The sequence below is a fragment of the Silene latifolia genome, chromosome 8, assembly GCF_048544455.1.
Source record: "Silene latifolia isolate original U9 population chromosome 8, ASM4854445v1, whole genome shotgun sequence".
In the NCBI taxonomy this organism is placed as follows: Eukaryota; Viridiplantae; Streptophyta; class Magnoliopsida; order Caryophyllales; family Caryophyllaceae; genus Silene; species Silene latifolia.
The window spans coordinates 8,676,547-8,702,929 of NC_133533.1; the positions used below are offsets into that span (position 1 = coordinate 8,676,547).

Here is a 26,383-nt window from a genome sequence, read left to right on the forward strand (position 1 = left end):
CAGTTTGACCTGACCACCAACGACCGCCCCAACAAGGTCGATCGTTGTCGGCGAGTCAAACCAGGGTCGTCGTTTGGCCTCGGTTCACCACCGTGCCTCACCAACCGCCCCCTGTTCTCGACTTACAACCACCGCAGCCATCACCTATCCCCTGCCAAACCACCACAGCCCTGCTCGCCGTCAGACAACGCACCCAGACGTCGTGGCGCCGCCGTTTCGACCTCCCCCGAGTCCACGGTGGCGCCACCCCAATCCTAACCGTCTAAACCCGCCTGAAACCCGTATTTTTAACCCGTTGCTACCCTATGTCGATGCCGCCTCTCCCTGCCACTACGACCGCCTAAAACCTCCCTAACAACCACCACAACATCCGACACGTACCACACAACTCAGATACCCCGTCAACAACCACCAGTACCGCCTCCCTAAGACACGCCACAACAATCAAAACCCGACAGAAAAAGCGAAAACAGAAGGGAAGGGTTGCACTCATACCTTTTCTGCCACTACAACAGCCACCAGGGTCGCCTACGGACGTCGACAACCACCCTAAAGCCTTCCTTGTTGCGCCGTCAACACCCACACTCACTCTCTCTCTCTCGATTTGCGTGAAGGTTGATATTGATGCCGATCAAATGAGGGAGGCGGGTGAGGGAGTAGGGTTTTGTAGTGCTAGGGTGAAATTAGGTTAAAAACATGATGTTGGGTGGTCGGTTAATCGGGTTAAACATGTTATTGGGTAAACTCAAATGGGTCGAGGGTAAATGGGTTAGCTCACATCTCGAATTCCATATAAACCCGTCTCAAAAAACTTACGAAACAACTCGATCTTACGATACAACGCGAGTCAAGTAAAATAACTTAACGTAATTATCGACTAAACAATTAACCCGACTTAAATAGTAATATAAAATACAGAGTATTACAGATTCTACGATGTCGCATGTCTTATACATATGCTCAAGATAGCCTTTTTATATTATTGTATAAATATGACATGTAGATTATGATAGGTAATTTAGCATGCCTTTAAGTTATATATATATATATATATATATATATATATATATATATATATATATAGAGATAGGTTCAGGTAAGTCCACCATTTTGGTTGAGTCCCTAAGTCCTATTCTTAGCCAATCATTTTTGAGTGTAACTTTACTGATTTATGAGTGTAACTTTAGCCATTTAATGATTTATAAGTGTATCTTATCTTTTAAGGCCAACTTTTATATACAAATTTGAATTTATAAATTAAAATTTATGTAATTTTAACAAAAATCTATGTAACTTTAGTGTCTTACGAATGTAACTTTAGTCGTTGGGGGTGTAATTTTAGTCGTCGGAATTATAACTTTAGTAATATGGTAGTTTATATGTAAAACTTTGAGTTTATATACTTTTATGAGTGTAACTTTAGTCATTGAAGGTGTAACTTTAGCCGTCAAATATGTAACTTTAGTCATATGGTGATTTTTATGTATAAATTTGAATTTATATACTTTTACGAGTATAACTTTACCCCTTTCAAGTGTAATTTTACTCGCTGAAGTCGTAATTTTAGTCGTATGGTAGTTTGATGTAAAAATTTCAATTACTATACTTTTCTATTGTAACTTTAGTCATTTCAAGTGTAACTTTTGTCCTTAAAGAGTGTAACTTTAGTCTGATGAGTGTAATTGTACTCCGATACGACTGTAACTTTAGTACGACAAGGCTGTAACTTTAGTTCGATAAGCTTGTAACTTTAGTTCGTTAAGCGTGTAACTTTAGTCCGACAAGAGTCTAATACAACCATGACCACCACAACCATCACCCCTCGCCGCTTTCAGATCGCCAACGACGACAATTTCAATTGAAAAAAAAAACTTAGATCTGACCACACCGTCGCCCAACCATCTCCACAACAACAACCACCACCCGACACCAACCAAACCCCAACAAAAAAGAAAACCACCAGCACCACACAACAACCAACAAACCGCAACAACAAACAAAAAGCAACCCCACCACAAACCACCAGCACTACCGCCGACAAATAACAACCACCACCATCCCTTATTTTATTTTATTTTTTAAAAAAAAATCTGAAAATAACAACCACCACCAGATCTGAAATAAAAAAAAAAAAAATCTGAAATTTGGTCTTCAAATTTCGAAGAGGAAGACGAAATGCAAAGAGGAGGCCGAAAGGAAGATCGTCGGTCTCTGGCGACCGTTGTTTTGCTTGGCGGCGTCGGGGTAAGGGGTTAGAAAGAGAGGAGGGAGAATTGTGGTAGAGCAGTGGCGTGGTGGTTAATGGATGGCTGGTGGCGGCGAGGGAGTGGTCAGGATTTTTAGAGAGAAATGAGAGATATAGGTTAGAGAGAGGAAGAGGGAGAAGTGAGGCAGTGAAGTGGAGGGAGGGTTGTAAAAAATTAGGGTTTTGTAATATTTATATCCCAAAGACCCTTACTCTAATCCTAGCCATCCATTATATTAGATCTAAAGGCTAGGATGAGGACTCAAGGACTCAACCAAAAAAGGTGGACTTACATGATCCTTTCTCTCTATATATATATATATAGATATATATATATATATATATATATATATATATATATATATATATATATATATATATATATATATTGTATTTAGATTATAGAATTATTAATTTTACATACATAAATATGGAGCAAGGAGAAATGTAATGTAAAAGGTTTGCATGAGAATGGTTTATAAATTATCTTATGAAATTAAAATAAGACATATAGTTGATGGTTGATAGTTTGACTTGCTTTTTAATTATATTTATAGATTATTATTGTTATTAAACCCACTTTGCATGAGAGTGATTTAAAAGTTATTCTACGAAATTAAAATTATCTAAATTTAGTTTTTTACCATTAATTATGAGAGTAACTTTTAAATGTGGAATTGATAATTTTTTTTTTCATGTGTACTATGCTAGTATTTCCACGTGGACTATATTTTGCCACGGCACAATTAATTGTTGTCATGTCACATTTGTCTACGTATGAAATTAAAATTATCTAAATTTAGTTTTTTACCATTAATTATAAGATAACTTTTAAATGTGGAATTGATAATTTTTTTTGTTCATGTGTACTACTATGCTAGTATTTCCACGTGGACTATATTTTGCCACGTCACAATTAATTGTTGCCATGTCACATTTATCTACGTGGCGTTTAATGTCTAACCTTTTAATAATATTTATGGATTATAATTTATGCAATTCTTAATATAATTCAATCTTTTCCATAATTCTCTCTATTATAACATAGCTCACACCCACCTGTTTTGGATTTGGATTGATGTTCGAAAGTGCACACGGCAATGGAAATACTACTACTTACCATTTTGATGAGTTGAAGGGACACTGAACATCTTACATGTACACCATTTTACGCTTTGGTACTACATAGTACATACAACCAAAGTTCACGGATTACGTGTTCATATATGTTCCGACAAACGCCAACATTTAGATTACATTTTTGTTGTACATTTTTTGGTGTAAACCGGGGTATTCACCGTTGACAACAGTGTATAATCCCTCGTCGCGAGTGCTCTCACGAAGAGGTAAACGGCTGGCCAAAGAGTTTACTCCATTCCCATGGACAGGGATCGAACCCCTGACCTCATGGTTAAGGGATGAGGTGAGCAACCACCACACCAAATCCATTTGGTTATTTTTGTTGTACATTGTGACTAATGAAAACGGTTCGAAAGCGAAATCAATTGAATACAAGTCTTAAAAGATCGAACGAAATGCAATTTTTTAAAACAAAGATCACCACTCCGTATTAGATAAAATCGTTTCTGTAATATCGATGTTTCTTCATATAACCATCTGCGCGGAAATCTATTAATCTGGTATAGTTAGTTATGAAAGAGATAAACCTTGTCTGGTCTAACAAATTGTACAAATTGTACACAATGACGCAACATTCGCTGCACTTCAATGAATGATATAGTACCATATTACCATCCGATGGTATTTACAAATTAAATCACAAAGAACAAGTTAAAATATAACATAAGAAAGAAGTAGATTACATTTATATCATTCAGCACTTCATACATACTTAATACCTGAACCGCAGAACTTAACCACTTACTTTATTTATAGAATGGAGCCATAAAATAATGACGCTATCTCATTTTTCTTATGGAATTAATTTAAAGGTTAATCCTGTTCCTTCGAGTTTTTCTTCCATAAGTTTAGTCATCTTCTCGACCATGAGTGGTGTGAAATAGTTTCTCCACTCTCCTACCTCTCCTTTCCTAAAATAACTTTTCTTCTCAAAAAACTTATTAATGACTCCACTCTTGTTGACTTCCAATTCCTTCATATTTCCAATGCTACAAAACTCTATTATTTGGTCAATGACACTTTGACTTTCCTCAAATGGAGTAAAAGGCATACCTATAAATTCCGCCACCCTTTTTAAATTGTGTTTTGGGTCATCCTTAAGATCTTCGTACTTAAGAAACAACACCTTTTCAGGTTGTTCTAAGCTCATTTTCCAATACGTAACCACGTGCTCGAAAAATGGACCGTAAATGGACCTGCCTGCACAAAAATCATCAAATAGATCCTCATAACGAAGCAGATCTTTGTTATTTATATTTTTACGAAAGCTTATTGTAAAGTGAAAAAGCGAGGTAAGCACGTCTAACGGATTTCGACAAATATATAGAAGTCGACAATTGGATGTCGTGATTGATTCAGGAAGTGAGGTGTAGGACAAGTGAGTGCTGAAAAGTCTTGGGGAGGGAATCTCATCAAGATGCTGCGGCCGCGGGTAGGCAAAAGCCTCTCCATAAATATCATTCTCTAGGTTGCATACAAGCTCTTGTGGATGATTTTTTTGTAAAGGGTTTTGATCAACAGGGTAAATTGTACGGTTGACAATTGTGAAAAGTAAAGATTTTAACCATGTGGTGCCGGTTTTTGGTAGGCCGGTAATAATGAGATCACTATCTCGAGCTAGGAAATGTCTTTGAATGAGGAGAATCCGAGCCAGAAATGATTCAGGGATCCAGGAGCCTTGGTAGTTTATTAGTCCAAATTTATTGTTGCTCCGAGGAACTTGTGGAAGGCTTTGTTTGAGGCTTTCAAGTTCTTCTTGGGAGATTATTATTGGTATCTCGTTTTGTGTTTCGTTCGTATTCATTGTGAATATGAAGATGGCATACACTTGTTAGTGTCACATAATATATAGATAAGATAAGTGTGGTGCACATAGTCCCATAATATATAGATAAGATAAGTATGGGCCTTTTGCAAGTGTATAGAGCTGATCCTTGAAGATCTCGCAAATAGGTTAACCGGGTCGAGTTGGCCTGGGCTGAGTTATTATGGGTTAGGTTATTTTCGGGTCAGTTATTATCTAGTTTTTGGTGGCTAATGATTAGTGTGGAGTAATAAATATTCGGGTTGGATTATATGAAGTCGAGTTAATTCAGGTTTAGGTCAAGCTCAGATGTCAGGAATAGGTAAGATTAATCGGGCTCAAATCTTTCAAATCGGATTAATTTTGTTAGGTTTACTTGAATACAGCCTTTCAGCTAGGATGAAAATCATGAATTTATGGACGTTCTGCAGAAGTGTACAATTTGTCTAATATTATAGAACACCAAAATTATTTCTACTACGTCATAAATCAAAGGTAAACTCACCCTTACCGATCTTATGGGAAATTACTACGGAGTATGTCGCAAGATTTTCCTCTAGACAAGATTATGAATTCGTTTTAACTCAAGGGCCATTGATGATAGACGATCATTACTTAACGATAAGGAAATGGATTCCAAATTTTGTTCCATTTAAAGATAGTATCAAGCATCTCACATCATGGATTCGCATACCAAATCTACCAGTCGAGTACTTCAATGCATGAGATGTTTTTGAAGAAGATAGGATCCAAGTTGGAAAAGTTATTCACATAGACAAGAACACGGCCTCGACTGAGCGAGGTCAATTCACTCGACTTAGTGTTGAGATTGATATTTCAAAACCTTTACTTTCGAAATCTCGAATGAATGGTAAAGTCAATTGATATGCCAAGATGTTCTCATTTCATACTCTTAGGACTTACGTGATCTATGGACGCCATTCATTGAACCGGTGTCCATCAGACTCATTTTGTTTCCCAAGTCCTATATATTCGACTTTTAATTTTAATTTTAATTTCCCAAGTTTTGATTATCATTTTAATTTTAATTTTTTACGTTATACAATACAAGTGAAATTGATGTTTGTAAGTAAATCGGGTATTTGTAAGTAAAGCATGATGAAAATAAATTCTAGGATATACAAACGAATATAGCGTAAAAAGAAAATATTGACCTTTATATTTTATTAAATCGGAAATATACAAAGGATATGACTGAGTCCATGAGTATGAGGTTGATGTATATCAAACACCCACATCATATCAATAAACTCTAAGTCTGAAATCGAACCATCAAAAGAAAAAAAAAAACATAAACATAAAATCACATTTAGAAACTATCACTCGTAGCTAGCATAAAGGCCAATTAGTAACTGTACACGATGCATTTTACACGGGGCATGAAGCGTTTCCTCCAACCTGTGTGATCAATTTACACCACAAAGTTATTAGTTCACTATCAACTTAATATAAGACGTACTTTCGTCCAATAGAATAGTATAGGATTGTCTTACAATATAAGACGAACTTTCGTCCAATAGAATCATGAATTATAAAATAAGATTGTCTTATAATAAGACGTATGTTTTTTAGTCATCCACTTATTTATTATTATGTGTAAAATATAAAAATTGGCGGTTGCAAATAATAATTATTGAAATATAATACTCTCTCCTATTCTAAATAGGAATAACCCCTTCTTTGCTTTTTAATATACGTAAATTTTAAAAATGGGACATAGAATCTGCTCTTAGGTGGAGTAGGTAAAAAAGTGAAGGTTAATATATATATATATATATATATATATATATATATATAGAGTCAAGATCTAATGAGTCCACCACTTCCATTGAGTCCATAAGTCCCTCTAAGGGCCATTGGATGGACTAAATGGAAGGTTGAGATGAATTTGATTAAAGGCCTTTAAAAAGAAAAGGAAAAAAATGTGGATGGTTGGATTGAGATGGATGGTTGAGATTAAAAATTACCAAAAAAATTTACCACTAATCAAATTTCTACACACTAATTAATTTTTCTTTCTCTCTCTAGCCCCTAATTAATCAGTTTTGACTTTTAGATTTCAGAAGTGTAAATGTAATGTTGTATGAGTTTTACAAGTGTAAATGTGACGGAAATTTTGAATTTATATAATTTTAACACTTTACAAGTGTAAATGTGATGTTTTACTAGTGTAAATGTAACATTTTAAGAGTGTAAATTTGATTTTTTAGTCAATTTGAAGGTTTTAGAGTGTAAATTTTGTCCTTTGAGTGTGAACTTGGTCCTTTATAAGTGTAACTTTGTCCTTTACGAGTAAAACTTTAGTCCGACTAACAAAAAATGTCACCATCAACTTTGTCCTTTACGAGTAAAACTTTAGTCCGACTACCAAAAAATGCCACCATCATCATCCTTCCCCACCAACACATATCCACAAAAAATATGAGTGCAAATTTATATAATTTTAACGAGTGTAAATGTAAAGAAATATAAGTGTAAATGTAAAGAAATACAAGTGTAAATGTTAAGAAATACGACTGTAAATGTTAAGAAATATGAGTGTAAATTTAAAGAAATACGAGTGTAAATGTGAGGAGATACAAGTGTAAATATAAGAGAAATACGAGTGTAAATGTGAGGAGATACAAGTGTAAATTTAAATAAAAACGAGTGTAAATGTGAGGAAATACAAGTGTAAATGTAAAAATTATGAGTGTAAATGTAAAGAAATACGAGTGTAATTGTAAAGACATATTAGTGTAAATGTAAAGAAATAAGAAAAAAAACAAAAAAACAAAAAAAAGGAAAACGATAAAGAGAGAAAAAAAAAAAAGGACACAAATAAACACGAGACACGACTTGTTAGATTTACAAAACAACACGACAACTACAAAACAACACACATATACACAACTACTCTCAAATCTTCAAAAAAAAAAAAAAAGGAAAAACAATTAAAAACTCATAAACCAGTAAACAATAATCATAGAAACAAAGCAAGATTATAAAAACAAAAAAATTGAAGTCAGAGAAAGAGAAACCAACCGTGAGAACAAAAAAAAAAGAACACCCATGACAAACCAACCGCAAAAAAAAAGGAGAAAGAGAAAAAAATCAAAAAAAAATAATTGAAGTCAGAGAAAGAGAAAAAAAGGCGACGAAGCAGTTGTGGTTGCGTGTGGTGGGAGGTTGTTGTCGGGGCTGCGTGCGGTGGGTGTCGTGCGACAGATCTGAAAAAAAAAGAAAGGGTGGTGGCTTGGTGGTGGTCGGCAATGGTGGAGAAAGGGTGTCGGGTTGTGAGAATGTGTGGGCCTTCGTTATTGGTGTTGGTGTGGCGGTCGTGGATCTGGTTTCGTGGTTGGTCGTGGTGGTGGGGTCGCGGATCTGGTGGTGCCGTGGAGGAGTATTGGTTTTTGGGTGGTGGTTGTTGCGGGCTTTGGGCTTTTTGTGGGATGGTAGGGTGGGGTTTGTCGTGGTGGTGGTCGGAAGTTGTGGTGGGTGCGAGTTTGTTTTGGGATGGGAGGGTGGGGTTTGTCGTGTGGTGGTGTGCGTGGTGGTGGATTGAGTAGGGAGGTGAGGGTGTGGTGGTGGCGGATGGGGCGTGTCGGGACAGGAGGGAGTTGAGGGTGGTCGTGGCGGTGGGGCTGTGTGGTGGGCGTGGTAGGTGGCGGTGGAGGTGGTCGTGGGGTCGGGTAGGTGAGGAAGAGGGGGAAAATTTTTTTGAATTATTTGGTTTTTGAATTTTGTTGGATTTTTGAGAGGATTTGAGTTTTTTTTTGTTTTTAGAGAGATGAGGGGGAGGATAATTGTGAGATGAGAGAGAAGTGGGTGGAAAAAGAAGGGTTTTATAGTGAAATTAGGGTTTGATTAGTGAAGGTAGTGAGGGAAAGGGATTAATTAGGATTGATCCCCTAATTTTAGCCTTAATCCCCCACTTTTTCCCTTCAATCTCAACCTCTCATCTCATCTTTTCAATGGTCCTAAAGAGGACTTAGGGACTCAATGAGGTTGGATGGACTCACTTGATCTCTTCTCTCTATATATATATATATATATATATATATATATATATAACACCTTTTCTATGCGACCAGACTCTAGAGTAAATCGGTAACTATACCTGAGTGGGTGGTTGGAAATGGGCGGGGGTAAGAAGAGCGGGCTTCGTGTTATTCATTGGGAAAGAGGTGGCCATTCTAGTAATCAAGGTTTACTTATACGGAGAATTAGGGTTTTTGAGATGAGAAGATGATTGTATAAGTCCATGCATAACTTGTCTCCATATTTATAGCTAGAAGAATCACACTAACACACATACATTTGGACATGTGGCTTCAATATACCATGGACAAGTTTACTCACCCATAAGTTTTGCGGAAGACGATCAGGAGAAATATAATCCATTTAATAAGACGAAATGTTAAGATAACTGGTCACATTTGTCGTTAAAATGTCAATATTCAACCTATATTCGGCTTATAACGAAAAGTATACTTCCTGTCATCCACTCAAAAGGTAACATGGACCTAAGTTTACTCACCGATAAGTTGAAGGCAGGAGAAATATAATTCATTTAAGATGAAATATTTGTTAAGATAACTGGTCACATTTGTCGTTAAAATGGCAATATTTAACCTATATTCGGCTTATGACGAAGAGAATATGTCTTTAATGAGAATTTGTATTCACTTATAACCTAAGGACCACCTTGTTTAAACGTAGTCACATACGTGATTCAAGTGTAACATGGCAACGTACAAATGTACAATCCATGCATGCATGCATGTCTTATCTCTGTAGGGCTGTCTCCTCATACATATCTGCCTAACTTATCTATTCGAATTTTTTTTGAATAATGGGGTTATTTAGCAAATTAATTAAGAATTTAGGATCTATTTTAAATTATTTAGGGTCAATAGATTTACGTCACCACTTTTATTTTTTTCCTAGTTTTTGGGTAAAGTCGCTATCTGTACCACTTTTCAGTTGGTGTAATGTGTATTTGCAAATTTTTAGTATTGAATTATAGTAAAGCCGCTAAGATCTCTAACGGCTTATCCTTTTACTGAGCTTAAATCATCATTTCTTTAGTTGGTGTAATGTCAAAGCATGCAAACCGCTAAGAATATAGGCGGCTTCATGCATTCTTTTTTTTTTTAAACTTAACAGTAGCATATGAAAATTGGTACAGATATAAGCCACCAGAGAGCTTAGCATCATCACCTAAAAACTGAAAAGGATGAATAAACTGATAACGTGAACTCATTTATCCCAAATAATTTAAAATTAACTCCAAAAATCTAACTAATTTGCTAAACAATAACCCCCATTCTCCAAAAAAAATTATTCAAGAGAAATTATTGTAAGGCGAAACATTACTTCCTTTATTTCACGTTTATTATCGTGAATTAGTGGACGTATACCCTTATACATAAGAGCGCAACGGGCTTCAAGTTATTCATTGGGTAAGACTGTAAACCTGTCAAACGGGCGGGTAACAGGTTCGGTTATATCGGGTTTCGATAAAAATACGGGTCGGATCTATTTCATATTTATAAAGTACGGATTTATACTTCGTAAACGGGTCGGGCTAACGCAATTTCACAAATGTTTATTTTCTTTAATTTTATATTCCCTCTGTTCCGGTCATTTGTTGTCGTTTTCCATTTTGGAGTTTCTCAGTCATTTGTTGTCCTTTCTATTTTAAGATTGAATTTGATGAGTAACCACTTGTCATTCAGTAATTGGCTTTTTCCTATTTCCTTAGTCTTTGTGTCAAAACCAATGAACAACAAAAGACCGAGATGGAGGAAGTATTTAATATAGAGTATGATACTTAATTATCGTTGTGTCCACGTATGTATGTATGATTTGTGTCCACGTATGTATGTATGTATGTGTTATTGAAGGGTCTATAAATAAAGAGCAAAGTAATGGAGTCATACCATCAGCAAAATCATACAAACCATATAATCTTTCAATCTTGTCTACTCAAAAACTAATATACTACAATGGCCATCTCTTTCCCAATGAATAACTTGAACCCCACTTATTATTCACCCGAAGAAGGGCTGTTATTTCCATCCACGCAGGTATAATTACAGATTTATAAGTCTTCTCTTCTTTACATCCTCCAACTTCCTTTTCTTATTTATTATGATGACTTAATTAATTAACAATAGATCTTGATATAGACGGGTGGAGCGAGCAGACGGGTAAAGACCTCTAATAAAATGGGTAGGGGATAAGGTGGGGCACCCCATGTGCTTCCCACTTTATGGCAAAATGTGTATTTTATGAGGGAAAATGATATCCGTCTATACGTATAGACGGATAGTGTCCGTCTATAATGAGAATTTGTGATTAATTATTAAGTTGATAGTTGAACTAATAATTTTGTTGTTGTATATTGGCCACACAGGATGGAGGCAACGCTTCATGCACGGTCTAAAATGCATCCTGCATATTTACTAATTGGCCTTTATGCTACGACTACTTATAGTTTCTGGGTGTCATGTTATGTTTTCGTTTTTAATCAATTTCCTTTTGTGGTTTGATTTCAGACTTTGAGTTAACTGATGTGAGTGTTCGATGTATATACATCGATCTCATACTCGTAAACTCGGTCATATCCTTTGTATGTTTCCGATATAATAAAATATAAAGGTCAATGTTTTCTATTTACGTTATATTCTTTGTGTATGTATCTCAGTATCTATTTTCATCTTGCTTTACTTACGAACATATATCAATTTCACTTATATTTTATAACATAAAGAATTAAAATCGAAACGATAACCGAGATTATAAGTGAGTGAAGAAAATCGAATAGAAAGAAATGGTAAACTAATTGTCCACGTCTAGTCATTTTTATTTTTCTTGGTACAATAGGTGAAATATTGAACTCATAAAAGCTTGGAACATATCGTATTCGTTTCAGGAGCTACATGCTTTATCAATATTTTCTACAATTTTTTTAGAGTTGCTTTTCTTTATACTGAATTTAAATATATTAGTTTCATATTTTTGACTTCAAGAGGTCATGCGCTAGGCTTAACGATTATGACAAAATCTCATTTCAGACGACGGGTGGTATTCGCTTCAAATCCATCAAGCCACCGTAGGATGTAGAGAGCATTACATTTCTGTTAGTAACACCACTACAACAAATCCCTTGCATTTTCGACGCTTTTTTAGGTTGTTCTCAACGCTTAAAAGCGTCGCCATTTTTTTTCTCGACGCTTCTGTAAGCGTGGTTTTTTTCGGCGTCAGGATTTTCTGACGCTTATTAGCGTCATCATTGTCGACGCTTTCTGGCGTCATTGTCTTTTAGGAGCGACACGTTTTTGCGTCAACATATTCTTGACGCTTTTTGGCGTCACCATATTGTCAACGCTTTTTGGCGTCATGAACCATGTAAAATTTCGACACTTTTTACTGTGGATTATTTGGGCGCCAATTATTTTTCAAGTCCAATCATATTCAAGCAAATTAAAATGAGCTGAATGAACAAAATTTACATTGCTAACACTGAATAATATCCAATCAAGTTTTATTATTGATATAAAACGAGTTCAGGATACAAAGTTTATTAAAGTACAAAATTAGGATTACAGTATATTAAAAAGTAAAAAACTATTAACCTACACTGTGCCAAAACACACAGAAAATATACACACTATATAATATGGTAGGACAATTAACATTTACATTACTTCAAGCTCTTGTATTCTCTTTGATCTACAAGTTACTACTCCATACTTCGCATACCCGTACAATTTCCAAACCCAATTCAGACTGATACCACGTGAACTTGAGTAAGGTCACCTGTAAAAATTAAATGAAAAGAGCAATGTTTTAATGGCAGAAGCAGATTAAGAAACTAGAAGATGCAGCTTATTTGTGGCCTTCTATATATCAGTGCTCATATCACATGTCATGTTCAACATATGTAAGCAAAAAAACGTCATATTTGTAGCGGAAAAAATCTGTACACGGTGCTAATAAGGACAAACTAGACAAAACATAAATTTAAGGCGTCACATATATACACATGCAGTCAGACATTTAAAATCTTGCTATATTATGGTTAAAATATAAGAGCCAACTCTGAGAGGGAGTATAACTTGAATGATTCCCTGTAGTACAAAATACAGTGAACCATCTAAAATAGGTTTCCGAATGAAATGTTACTCGCTTAATTAATTAATCCCTTTAGAAACTATTCACGTCCTCCAAGCAATCAAAATGACATGAAAGCTCATTTAATTGGCAGTAGCACATGACATGACAGTCAATCAAAACAATCAACAAGAGTTGAGAGACAATATTTTTTAGCAACGTATCGTAATTGAACTAAAAATGACAACTCAAACGATGTGAATCATGAAGGGAATTTAGTTTAAATAGCGTTCAAGTCGGTGAGTAAAACCAAGACCCTAAAATTTTTGAGAGGACTAAATAGAAGAATGTTAGACACATAGGTCTTTTTCACTTTGTATCATTGAGGCATATAACAGTCTTGATCATATACCCAAAAAAAATAAAAACAGGGAAACAAAGTAGGGAAACAATTTTGATGAGGGAAACAAAGATTACAAAAATCAAAGTAAAGCTAGGATTTCCAGCTATACTCATAGAATAATTCAATACATACCTAAGTCGAGCACTTAAGATCATGATGATGATTGAAGCTCTCAAAATTTGCCATTTTTAACTGCAATTAAACACAGTGGTGAATAAAAAAAACGCATTTAACAATTGAAATTAAGCCTTGAAAAATAAGCGGGAAAGATAAATAATACTGAACTATAGATGTTCAATAAGGAAGAAACTACCTCAATATAAGACATCTACATTCAAGCACTACTTCAGGGAAAATATATTGAACAACGACAATTGTTGTAAGCCGAAAAAATTAATAGGGTGTGGAGTGTGGACCGTGGACTGAATTCTTTAGAGGTGGATTTCATATCATACGGAGTATTTATTTACTTCAATTGAGAGATGGAGAACGAATGGCAGTTAATTAGGGAAAGGGATGTGAATCAATCCTGCGTTAAAAATTATCAAAGAGATTGCTGATTTCCAGGACAGGACAAGATCAATAATAATCTAGCTAGTTGTAAAAATTTAGTTCTAAAGGACTTGTCTAAGATTAGAGTAATTATTAAGAGAGTAATAAAGCATACATGAACTAGAAAATGAAAGGTGGATGGTAGAAATGAAAAAATACGAGAGTATTACATTCTTTTTTTTTTTTTTTTGGAAGAAAAGGTGCATGATATAAATAAACGAAACCAAGTACAATTAAGGGTACATCACGGGGGGGGGGTCGGGAGAAAGAGGCGTGCAAGCCAAAACAATGTCTAAAGTACAAAGATTAGCAACAAACGGAGGGGGAAGATCCCACTCAAAACAACCCAATAAGTTACTAGAGTCCCTAATGGAATGGTGAGCAATGGCGTCTGCAACACGGTTGGCCGATCTCTTCTCAAACACAAGCTTCAAATGGGGGAAGTCCTGCAAAAGGGCCCTACACTCAAGGATGATGTTAGTAAACGGACCAAAGGGGGCAGTGGGGCATAAAATAGTGGTAACCGCATCAAGACAATCAGAAGCAATCAAGACATTGTTCGCAAAGACTCTAGACCGCAAAAGCCCATCTCGAATGGCAAGGATCTCACAAAGGTAAGGGTTATGACCAAGGAAGCGGGTGGACCAACCTAACACCCAGGAACCAAACCCGTCTCTGATGACACACCCCAGGCTAGCAGAAGAAGAAGAGGAGGAGAAAGCCGCATCAACATTGGTTTTAAACCAACCAAGCGGCGGGGGGGGCCAGCTCAAAGGATAGCTAAAGGCATCATGGTGTGTAGTAATCGTAACAGGGGCTGGGTGGGAACAGTCAGAGGCACGGGTCCAGGTAAAGGATTGGGAGACAACAGAGGCGCAGAAGGTGGAGGGGGAGGCGTAGGAGGTTATAGTTGTGGAAAAGGTCAAGTCACAGCGCCTCAGCCAAAGGCGCCAGAGGAAGAAGGTGAAGAGGGTAGTCCACCTAGGAGGGTGAGAAGTGCAGTTATCGTAAATCCATTGATGGAGATCAGTGTCAAAGAAAGAATTAGAGACATTTAAAGCGGACCAAGAGAGGGAGGCGAAGGTGCAGTCGCGGAGAGTATGGAGTGAAGTCTCAGGTAAAGAGGGGTTAGGACACAGAGTACAAGAGTACAAGATGAACTAGGCAAGATATTCCTGGCAAAAAGGGAGGCTTTTTGGGGTAGTTTGTTCCACCACACAAGCCAGAGGAAAATTTTTATTCGGGGTTGGTCCCAGAGCCAGCAGAGGTCAGAAGGGAAAGAGGAGGGGGTAGGGGGGAGGATGGGCCGGCATAAAGAGAGATAAGTGTCGCTGACAGAGAATTTGCCTTTGGGAGCAAGGGAGGTGGAAAGGATATCAGGTCTGGGGGTAGTCGGGATGGGAATGGTGAGAATGCGACTGGTGATGAACTCGGGAAGGACGAAATCAAGGTAACCAAGAGACCAAGTTCCATTGGATATAATGGTACAAAGTTTGGCAGAGGAGGAGGAAAGATTGAGAGGGCCAAGAACGAGGGTTCTAAGAGGGCCAAGGTCAAGCCACGGGTCATCCCATAGGCTGATGGTGGAGCCGTCTCCAATGGACCAGAGGAGGTGGTTCTTGAGGATGTTCCACCCTCGTCCAAGATTCTTCCAAATATGAGAGCCCCGGGAGAACGAGCGCCGGGAGGGTGTGCAGTATTTGCTGTGAATGGCCTTAGCGGCAGTGGAGGAGTTATTAAGAAGGATCTTTGAACAGAGTTTAGAAGAGAGAGCATCATTTAGGGGCTCGGCGGCCATAATCCCAAGACCGCCAAGGGAGAGGGGAAGAGTGACAAGATCCCAGTTGGCAAGATGGAGTTTGTGAGCAGACTGACTAGACCAAAGAAAATCCCGAGTGGTTTTGTCGATGTCGCGGAGGATGGAGGAGGGGAGACGGATGCATTGCATTGCATGGTTTGGGATGGCATTGATCGTAGACTTGATAAGGCAGATCCTACCAGCTCTAGAGAGGAAGCGGGATTTCCAAGAGGCAAGTTTGGACTTAATGTTGTCCAGAATGAAATGAAGGTCAGATCGTTTAGGTTTCCTACTGAGGAGGGGAAAACCAAGATAGGTGCCGAGGTTATTAGTTTTCTTGATGCCAAGGGCGTCTTCGAAGAGAGTGGCCTCAGCAGGTGGGGTGTGTTTGGAGAAGGTTATTTTGCTTTTAGAGCAATTGATTTTTTGACCAGAGTTGGAACAGAAAGAGAGGATAGTGTCTTGAAGGGCACACAAGTTCCTCTCGGAAGTTCTGCCAAAGACCAGAATGTCGTCAGCAAAGAGGAGGTGGGAGAAGGAGGCACCGCCTTTGCCAAGGGGAAAGGGGGTCCACTCACTGTTAATGCAGGCTTGGTAAATGAGGCGGGAGAGGGCTTCCATACAAATGATAAAGAGATAGGGGGAGAGAGGGTCACCTTGTCTAATTCCACGAGAGAGAGAGAAGGTATCGAGGGAGGATTATAGAGAAAACAGAGAGATGAGAGAAGTTTCTAGAGAAATAAACACAATAAACAAAAATGAGTGACCATTCTTCAACACCCTTGCTACCGGACCACCACCACAAACCACCTGACCCCGTCCACCTGAGATCCGCCTTTCTTGCCGCCTCCCTCACCGGTCCCAACATCCATTCTGTGAGCCTTACGCACTCTGGCCCCAAACTCCGACCTCAACCAAACCACAACCCAAACATACCCACATCTCCTACCACCTCAAACTCACCTAGTCAAACACCCAACCACCTGCCAACCATCCCAAATTCTTATAAATCTGCCCTTACAAATTCCATTCTAAATCCCCAATTTACTAACAACGACAATACCAAACCCACAAATCCCCATATCAACACTACCTCCTCCAACTCGTTTCTGATCTTCTCACCGACCCCTGGTAAAACGTCCACCGGGCGCGAACCAGCAGTTGTCTTGCCTCCCCAGGTCTTGGCCTCCATCCGCACCAAATGGGAAAACTCCATTATTATCAAGTTAACAGGGAAATCAATTGATTCCATTCATCTTGCTAACTCTATAAAAATTCTATGGAACTGCAAGAGCAAGCTTCAGTTAATCGGGCTTGGAAAAGGATTCTATTCGTGCAAAGTTGAGTCGGCTGCGGAGCTTACCCGGATCAAGGAAAATGGGCCGTGGTTTGTTCAAGGAAACTATCTTCATGTTCAAGCATGGACGCCAAATTTTCAACCCTCTACCGCCTCCATCACCACGATCCCTACATGGTTAATTTTACCTGAACTTCCAATTGAGTATCATCGGGTTGATATTCTTAGAGCTATTGGTAATTCCATTGGGGTCTTCATAAAGTACGATTCGAATGGTCTCTACCGGAATAATGCGCGGTTCGCCCGAATTTCCGTTCATCTTGATCAATCCAAACCCATCCCTGAGTCAGTTTGGCTTGGAAACTTCCGGCAGGAAGTTAAGTTAGCGGAGAAACAAGTTTATTGCCAGTCTTGTCTTGGGTTCTGCAAAGGAATTTGCCCGAGCACGCGTCCAACTGAAAAGGTAAGCGTGGGCTCATCTAACAATGCTGATGTTCCTGTCCCCTCCTCGAATATCCGTGACGTGGATAGTAGCAAAGGCGTGACATCCTCAAATATTTGGAGCATTGTTCCTTTCAAAGTCAAAGGTATACAACCTTTATACCCACCTTTACTTCCTTTTTCCCACAAGCACAAGTTCAAATTCTTTAGCTTTTTTCCCCCCCGTACTAGCTACCTTTCTGACATTAAACAAAAAATCACCTTTCCCAATCCAAAAATATTCCTTGACCAACTTTTTAGACTACCACCACTCTCTTATACTTTCCTTTACCCCCCAGTCATTATACCCTCCTTTAAAAATATGACCCTTACTACACTCACAGAAGCCTCATCACAACAAAATGAACCCTCCGTCTTGCCCTCCTCAACACAAAAATTACCTAACCACAACGGTTCCCTCATCTTACCTCCCGCCAAATCCCCTCTTCAATCAAAACCCCTGCCCAAACCGAGCCCCACTAAAAATTCTCCTTTTTCCCCTAGACGCGACTCCCGTGGAGTACTTCCAACCCCCAGTCCTAACTCTACCAGAAATTCCCATCAACGAGAGCACCTTCACCCAAGAGCATCGCCTCGTCTCGCCTCAAGCAACCGTCCACAACTTGCGAGCCATTCTCGCAAACCCGTTCAACCCACCCCAATCCTGCCTCAACATTTGTCTTATCAACACCAAATCAATGTCGGGATGCCTTCAACCTGCCCATCTGCCAGACCTCTCGGACTTACCGACCTTGCCACCGGTCCTGAGATGCTTCCTGGTTTGGTTTCTCAAGGAGTGGCACATGTTATACCCCACTTTGGTGGTACCGCCGGAACTCCAATTCCTTTTGGACCCTACACCCATCTTGCCTCGATTGAGGAGGACTTATCTATTGAGTTTGAGTTCAAAAGACCTCCGAACAGCGAGTTTCTCGAACTCGGTAGTAATATTCAAAACAGCAACCAGGTTGGCTGCTCTAGACTCATGGGTCAGCTGGGACCGCGTCAATTACTCAGATCACAGAAAGCTCCTGTTAACATTCCAGGGGTTGAACCGCAGCCCTCTTCAAGACTGCCAAAACCACTGCCCAAACGGGGCAGAGGCCGCGGGTCATCAGTCAAACTCGGTTGATGCCCCCTACCCGTATCTCCTTCCCATCAACATGAATATCTTATACTGGAATTGTAGAGGCATTGCTAGACCTTCCTTCCGGAACCATTTGTCCTACCTTATCAATGCCCATAACTCGTCCATTGTCATCCTCTCTGAAACCAGAGTGCGTACCCCCAACTCCCTTGCCATTGTGCGTAAGCTCCCGTTTGACTCCTTTGAGATTTTGGACCCGGTGGGGTTCACTGGTGGCATCATCATTCTATGGAATGCGGGAAAGGCAACCATCTCCCCCCTCAACAAAACTGACCAATTGATCAATGTGGTGGTCCAGGTACCAAATATCTCCTTTTTATTTCTTTTGTCGGCTGTTTACGCGAGCCCCAAGTTTAGAATTAGGAAAAATTTGTGGCTTGACCTTATTAACCTCTCCGCTAATCAGGACCTTCCTTGGGTCTGTCTTGGCGATTTCAATGAAGTGACTAGTAGTAGTGATAAGATTGGGGGCAGGGGTGTTAAACTTAATAGAGTTAACCTATTCAAGTCTTCTCTTGACTCATGCAATCTAATTGACATAGGGTTCTCTGGACCCAATTTCACTTGGACTAATAGGCGGCGTCTTAACCCCATTCTTGAAAGACTGGACGGGTTATGGGCATTGATAAGGTAGGACAAATGGTTCCGGAAGGAAGGTCTAGCAATGCCTCTACAATTCCAGTATAAGATATTCATGTTGATGGGAAGGAGATACGGGTAGGGGGCATCAACTGAGTTTGACTGATGACCCGCGGCCTCTGCCCCGTTTGGGCAGTGGTTTTGGCAGTCTTGAAGAGGGCTGCGGTTCAACCCCTGGAATGTTAACAGGAGCTTTCTGTGATCTGAGTAATTGACGCGGTCCCAGCTGACCCATGAGTCTAGAGCAGCCAACCTGGTTGCTGTTTTGAATATTACTACCGAGTTCGAGAAACTCGCTGTTCGGAGGTCTTTTGAACTCAAACTCAATAGATAAGTCCTCCTCAATCGAGGCAAGATGGGTGTAGGGTCCAAAAGAAATTGGAGTTCCGGCGGTACCACCAAAGTGGGGTATAACATGTGCCACTCCTTGAGAAACCAAACCAGGAAGCATCTCAGGACCGGTGGCAAGGTCGGTAAGTCCGAGAGGTCTGGCAGATGGGCAGGTTGAAGGCATCCCGACATTGATTTGGTGTTGATAAGACAAATGTTGAGGCAGGATTGGGGTGGGTTGAACGGGTTTGCGAGAATGGCTCGCAAGTTGTGGACGGTTGCTTGAGGCGAGACGAGGCGATGCTCTTGGGTGAAGGTGCTCTCGTTGATGGGAATTTCTGGTAGAGTTAGGACTGGGGGTTGGAAGTACTCCACGGGAGTCGCGTCTAGGGGAAAAAGGAGAATTTTTAGTGGGGCTCGGTTTGGGCAGGGGTTTTGATTGAAGAGGGGATTTGGCGGGAGGTAAGATGAGGGAACCGTTGTGGTTAGGTAATTTTTGTGTTGAGGAGGGCAAGACGGAGGGTTCATTTTGTTGTGATGAGGCTTCTGTGAGTGTAGTAAGGGTCATATTTTTAAAGGAGGGTATAATGACTGGGGGGTAAAGGAAAGTATAAGAGAGTGGTGGTAGTCTAAAAAGTTGGTCAAGGAATATTTTTGGATTGGGAAAGGTGATTTTTTGTTTAATGTCAGAAAGGTAGCTAGTACGGGGGGGAAAAAAGCTAAAGAATTTGAACTTGTGCTTGTGGGGACAAAAGGAAGTAAAGGTGGGTATAAAGGTTGTATACCTTTGACTTTGAAAGGAACAATGCTCCAAATATTTGAGGATGTCACGCCTTTGCTACTATCCACGTCACGGATATTCGAGGAGGGGACAGGAACATCAGCATTGTTAGATGAGCCCACGCTTACCTTTTCAGTTGGACGCGTGCTCGGGCAAATTCCTTTGCAGAACCCAAGACAAGACTGGCAATAAACTTGTTTCTCCGCTAACTTAACTTCCTGCCGGAAGTTTCCAAGCCAAACTGACTCAGGGATGGGTTTGGATTGATCAAGATGAACGGAAATTCGGGCGAACCGCGCATTATTCCGGTAGAGACCATTCGAATCGTACTTTATGAAGACCCCAATGGAATTACCAATAGCTCTAAGAATATCAACCCGATGATACTCAATTGGAAGTTCAGGTAAAATTAACCATGTAGGGATCGTGGTGATGGAGGCGGTAGAGGGTTGAAAATTTGGCGTCCATGCTTGAACATGAAGATAGTTTCCTTGAACAAACCACGGCCCATTTTCCTTGATCCGGGTAAGCTCCGCAGCCGACTCAACTTTGCACGAATAGAATCCTTTTCCAAGCCCGATTAACCTGAAGCTTGCTCTTGCAGTTCCATAGAATTTTTATAGAGTTAGCAAGATGAATGGAATCAATTGATTTCCCTGTTAACTTGATAATAATGGAGTTTTCCCATTTGGTGCGGATGGAGGCCAAGACCTGGGGAGGCAAGACAACTGCTGGTTCGCGCCCGGTGGACGTTTTACCAGGGGTCGGTGAGAAGATCAGAAACGAGTTGGAGGAGGTAGTGTTGATATGGGGATTTGTGGGTTTGGTATTGTCGTTGTTAGTAAATTGGGGATTTAGAATGGAATTTGTAAGGGCAGATTTATAAGAATTTGGGATGGTTGGCAGGTGGTTGGGTGTTTGACTAGGTGAGTTTGAGGTGGTAGGAGATGTGGGTATGTTTGGGTTGTGGTTTGGTTGAGGTCGGAGTTTGGGGCCAGAGTGCGTAAGGCTCACAGAATGGATGTTGGGACCGGTGAGGGAGGCGGCAAGAAAGGCGGATCTCAGGTGGACGGGGTCAGGTGGTTTGTGGTGGTGGTCCGGTAGCAAGGGTGTTGAAGAATGGTTACCTATCTTCCTCATAAATACAAAAATGAAGTAAGAAGAATAGCCATCCAAAGTTAAACATCTATTTCACGTCTTACAAAGCCAAGATTTTTTCATCTTTTCTTAATTGAACGTTAAGGACGAATTACAAGCACATACTCAATGTAAATACAAACACAAACATTAGTGAAAGAAAAGCCAAATAGCTCAAACCACATACCTTTAAAGCCGCTTGAACACTACAATAATCTGTTTCGGTGCACAAAAATGATTAAAATGAGTAATTTATGTAGTGATTGGATGAGTGTAGGTCATACATGTAAAAGAAATTGATTTGCAAACTGAGACCCATTATGAAAAATCTTACCAATCAAAGCTTAAACAATCACAAAGCAGATGACTACTAACCAACTTGAAGAACGACCAAATTCTGATGAGGTTTATTTTAGTACTGAGTAATATACAAAGTAACAATCTATCTAGACAAAATATAAGAACGATCTCTAAAGCAAAATGAACTTACCACCCAATAAATATGGAGAATAGTACTCCACACATTGCACAATTAGAAAAAATACAAAAGGCGGGATCTATGGGAAAATTCACAAGAATGAGAAAACAATGAAACCTCTCAAAGATATGACCGAAAGCACACATAGCAAACATGACTTTAAATTTTCCACAATGCTTCAAGTTTTGCAGATATACGACATTACTTGAATTCATAAAGAAAACACATACTCCGTCCCAATCATTTGTTTACCTTAGATGATGGTATGACTGAGACGACAGAATATAATACAAAGATCCATTATTAACAACAACAACAAACATACAAAAGTACCAAAAAAAAAAAAGATATAAAGAGAGAAAAGAGAAATGAAACCATGAACCTTGAGGATACGTAGAACTTTGCTACCAGTAACAATCTTAACTTGAGCAATACCATGTGAATCCCTCAAAGTGACACCAATAGAATATTAGTAAACCCCTGAAAATAAAATGAATTTAGTCACCCCATTAAAAGCAACAACCAAATCACCGATCAAAAACAATAATAAATCCAAAAGTATAATCAAACTAAACCCAGTAAAACAGTTTGTGAATTTTTGAGTAATAACGAGAGAGGATGTTATAGCTGGTTGACATACGAGTGTCGGGCAGTGATAACACAATAATTTGCTCAAATTTCGATTCATGTCAATTTTAGTTTGATTGATAACATTGTTTGTAATTTATATGTAAAAACTAAAAAAAAAATAATGAAAAAGAAGACATACCTTCCATTGTTATCGATAAGGAAACCAACTAGGTTCCTGTTACACCATAATCGCTTATGATGTTTTGGGGGAAGAAGTGATAAGAGTAGTAAGGAACTTTGAATTGATTCTTGCTGGGTTTGGGAGAAGTTATGTTTTTGACTTTTTGAGGGTAGGCGGCAGTTTCTTGCATTGAGATAGATTTAGGGTTGAGAAAGATAAAAATATTATTTTATATTTTATTTTATTAGCTTGTATGTGTACAGTATCCCACTAACTGGTACACGTGTTATAAATCCACGCGACACTTCAGAAAGCGTCGAGGAGAAAGTGTCGCATTCTGACGGGATTTGTAGTAGTGCACAAAAATAATATTGTTTCCGAAGACCCAAGAAAAAAAAAATGTATTGAGAATTATATCAAAGGACCACTGCCTAACAAGAGAAAAAAAAAAGTAAAAACTACTTTATGTCCTCACAAGAGAAAAAGTTGAAAACACAAATACATTTAAGAAAAAAAGCCCCCCTCCCCCTCCCCCCCCCCCCTCTCGCTAAAATCCCCTAAAAGAAAACCCTAATTTCCATGCTCCACTGCCGCCGCTCTACCCCAATATAGTCCTCCCCATTACTCTCTTAGCCATTTCATCAGAGAGGTGGCTTCTTTTGGGCCCATCTCAAGCGATCCGTCTCCTCCTTGTCTAATACCCGACTAGATCTTGGCCATGTCGGGAAGCGCTTCACTGATTTTGTCTTTCCCTCCTCGACTGCTGGCCTCCCCCGTCTTTCCCCTCCCCCGTTTCTGTTTTATAGCGCTCCGATTGTTCTAGAGACTCTTCCTTGTGATCCTGTCTTGTGCGTCTTAGGGTGGTGTCGGATCGATGTTCCCCTTTCCCCACCTCTCCAGTAAGTCTCATCCTCTTTTGTGTGGTTTTTGAGTCATCGTCTCCTGTATGGTTGTGTGTGGAGGTGACAAGGTGTTCCCCTTCCCCTCGCCTCCTTCCCCCACCTCTCAATTCTTTGGACGGCATACATGTGTCTTTGTCTTAGTCTGTGTTCGAGTTTGATGGTTTGTCTTGGTCTTGGTAGGTAGTCTGTGATGAGTCTTTCTGGTTTCGCGTTTTTCGAGGTTGTTGGACTTGTTGGTTATGTTGTTGGTCGCGTTGATGGTGTTGGGTGGGCCTTGTGTTTGGGCCGCTTTCTAGGAGTGGTAGCGGACTCGGGTGTGAGCGTCTTTTTGGTCACTGGGTTTGGATATCTTGGTGTTGGTGTTTTACATAGGCTCTGATCCGGTTGGGTTGGGATTGTTAGGTTCATTAACCTATTATTAGACTCTTCTAATAGTGAACTAATTAACATATTAATATAATGTGAGTTCTTTAGATCTAGTGCATGCATAAAAAAAAAGTAATTAAATGAGAAAAACAATGTTCCTTACTGTAACACCCCCTTACTCCAAGTGCCTTACCAGGACCACTCAGGTATAAGGATGCTACCATCTCGGTTATCCGAGGCATGATAATCATAAGACAATAACGAAACAACATTTAATAGTATAACTTTAGTGAAAAGTACAAACCAAAGCCAAATCCCAAAATACGGGTACAAGTTCTCAAACCAACTGTCTAATCAACTAAATGTAAAGTTTATTAAACTACTAAGCTACAGCGGAAGACTTCTATCATCAGACAGTGACAATCCCAGCAATCCCATGTGACTCAACTCAAACTCCGCTCACCATTCGCTCACCATCCCCGAATGGATCACCGCAGGTTTTACAAACAACAACACGGGGTCAGTACTAATCACACAATCTATATATATCAACAATACGATAAACAAACAACACACACCGTCACACACACACAATCACACCAGTCCCATCAATCTCAATCACCGATTGTCCACTGGACCAGCCCTGCCAGTGGGGGACCGCAGCCGTACCCACCAAATCTCCGCTCCTCATATTGAGCGAATTCCCTGTTCATTAATGTGCACATCCCTTTCCGTGGCGGGTTCCACGAAGGGCGAAATTAGGGCGTGAAGCCACTCCCGCAAGTGACTCCACTCAGCCGAGAACGCATCTCGAGAACCAGAGACAAACAATCACAATCAACAACTGTCACAAACAACTACGATATTAATTAATAATCAACAATCTCAACACATCAATCAACAACTGTAACACCCCGGTTTATAAAAGAAGTCCTCGTCAAGACATTCCCTAATAAAACGGACTGTTACCATCTCGGTTTCCCGAGGTAGTAAATAACAAATTAAACTCCAAGGCAATTTATGTAAAATTTTAACTTATTTAATACAATTACTCTTTTCAACTCAAATTACAAGAATTGACATAAATAAAAGTGAAAGTCTTCTAGATGATGATCTAGTTACTAAGTCGTCTGATCCAGTGTCTCACGCCCATCCAGCTCCCGTCCTATCTCTTAAACCTGTCAAGTCTGCTCCCCATAAAACGGTTCATCACAGGTGTTCACGAATACACAGGGTCAACCGCGAGGTTGAGTAGGGAAAACAATAAAACAATATAATATGATATGCATGATACTCCGTCACCTCCATCTCCATCTCAACTCATCACACACATCCCCGATACGCCCGGCCATACCGATCCCCGGTAGACACAACAATCGACCGTCGTCGATATACCAGCTAAACAGCTGAGGTTATCCAGGGCAGGTCCTGCAGAACCCGCCTGGGCCTTATCACAACATCACATCGTATCACGATCTCATCACCACCACACCATCCTCCAACTCCAATGCATATGAAATGCTCAAAAGAAAGTGATGCAATATATATATATAAATCAATGAACTGATGAATCATAAAATCATGCCAGTTACCCGATGTTGTGATATCATGCTCAATACGATCAAATCAGTCAATCACCTTTCCGAATGTAAATGATAACGTAAAGCAACAACCAGGAATCAAGTCAACACAATTCAACAATGACGATAATAGGACAAGTGTATTTCCCTACCTCAAAGTGCCAAAGAATCCAATTAAGCGATTAAGCGATCCGAAAATAAAGCAATGAATTTGATAATTGATCCTTCACGAATTCGTCACCTAAAACAATTATAATATTTATAATTACTAACTACTAAATATAGAAATCTCCTAAAATGGAAACTTTCCCGATATAGTAACGTTCCTCTTTTAACAAACCCGACTCAAAACCCGACTTGAATTATTAAATGTCTCGGGAATAATTTATTTAGATGACTCGGGATTTAAATTAAATACTAATATGATAAATA

At 39.4% G+C, this 26,383-nt stretch overlaps 1 protein-coding gene and 2 long non-coding RNA genes across 3 annotated transcripts; 1 reads left to right on the forward strand and 2 right to left on the reverse strand.

Annotated features, from left to right (window-relative positions):
* Window positions 1–4,025: 4,025 nt before the first annotated feature.
* LOC141594078 (cytosolic sulfotransferase 5-like) lies at window positions 4,026–5,218 on the reverse strand. The gene has a single exon (XM_074414275.1). The coding sequence runs from the start codon at window positions 5,187–5,189 to the stop codon at window positions 4,179–4,181; it is 1,011 nt and encodes a 336-aa protein (XP_074270376.1). The 5' UTR covers window positions 5,190–5,218; the 3' UTR covers window positions 4,026–4,178.
* Window positions 5,219–11,147: 5,929 nt separating this feature from the next.
* Window positions 11,148–11,873, forward strand: LOC141594080 (uncharacterized). The gene is made up of 2 exons (XR_012521998.1): window positions 11,148–11,281; window positions 11,611–11,873. It is a non-coding gene; the product is annotated as an uncharacterized LOC141594080 (long non-coding RNA).
* Window positions 11,874–12,724: 851 nt separating this feature from the next.
* LOC141596285 (uncharacterized) lies at window positions 12,725–23,319 on the reverse strand. The gene is made up of 5 exons (XR_012522443.1): window positions 23,122–23,319; window positions 22,735–22,832; window positions 22,062–22,090; window positions 13,846–13,905; window positions 12,725–13,016 (listed from the first exon to the last, which is right to left on the reverse strand). It is a non-coding gene; the product is annotated as an uncharacterized LOC141596285 (long non-coding RNA).
* Window positions 23,320–26,383: the final 3,064 nt, after the last annotated feature.

What these genes read in the sequence shown, in the direction of transcription:
- LOC141594078 (XM_074414275.1), bottom strand. Translation starts at nt 5,189, where the DNA reads ATGAATACGAACGAAACACAAAACGAGATACCAATAATAATCTCCCAA.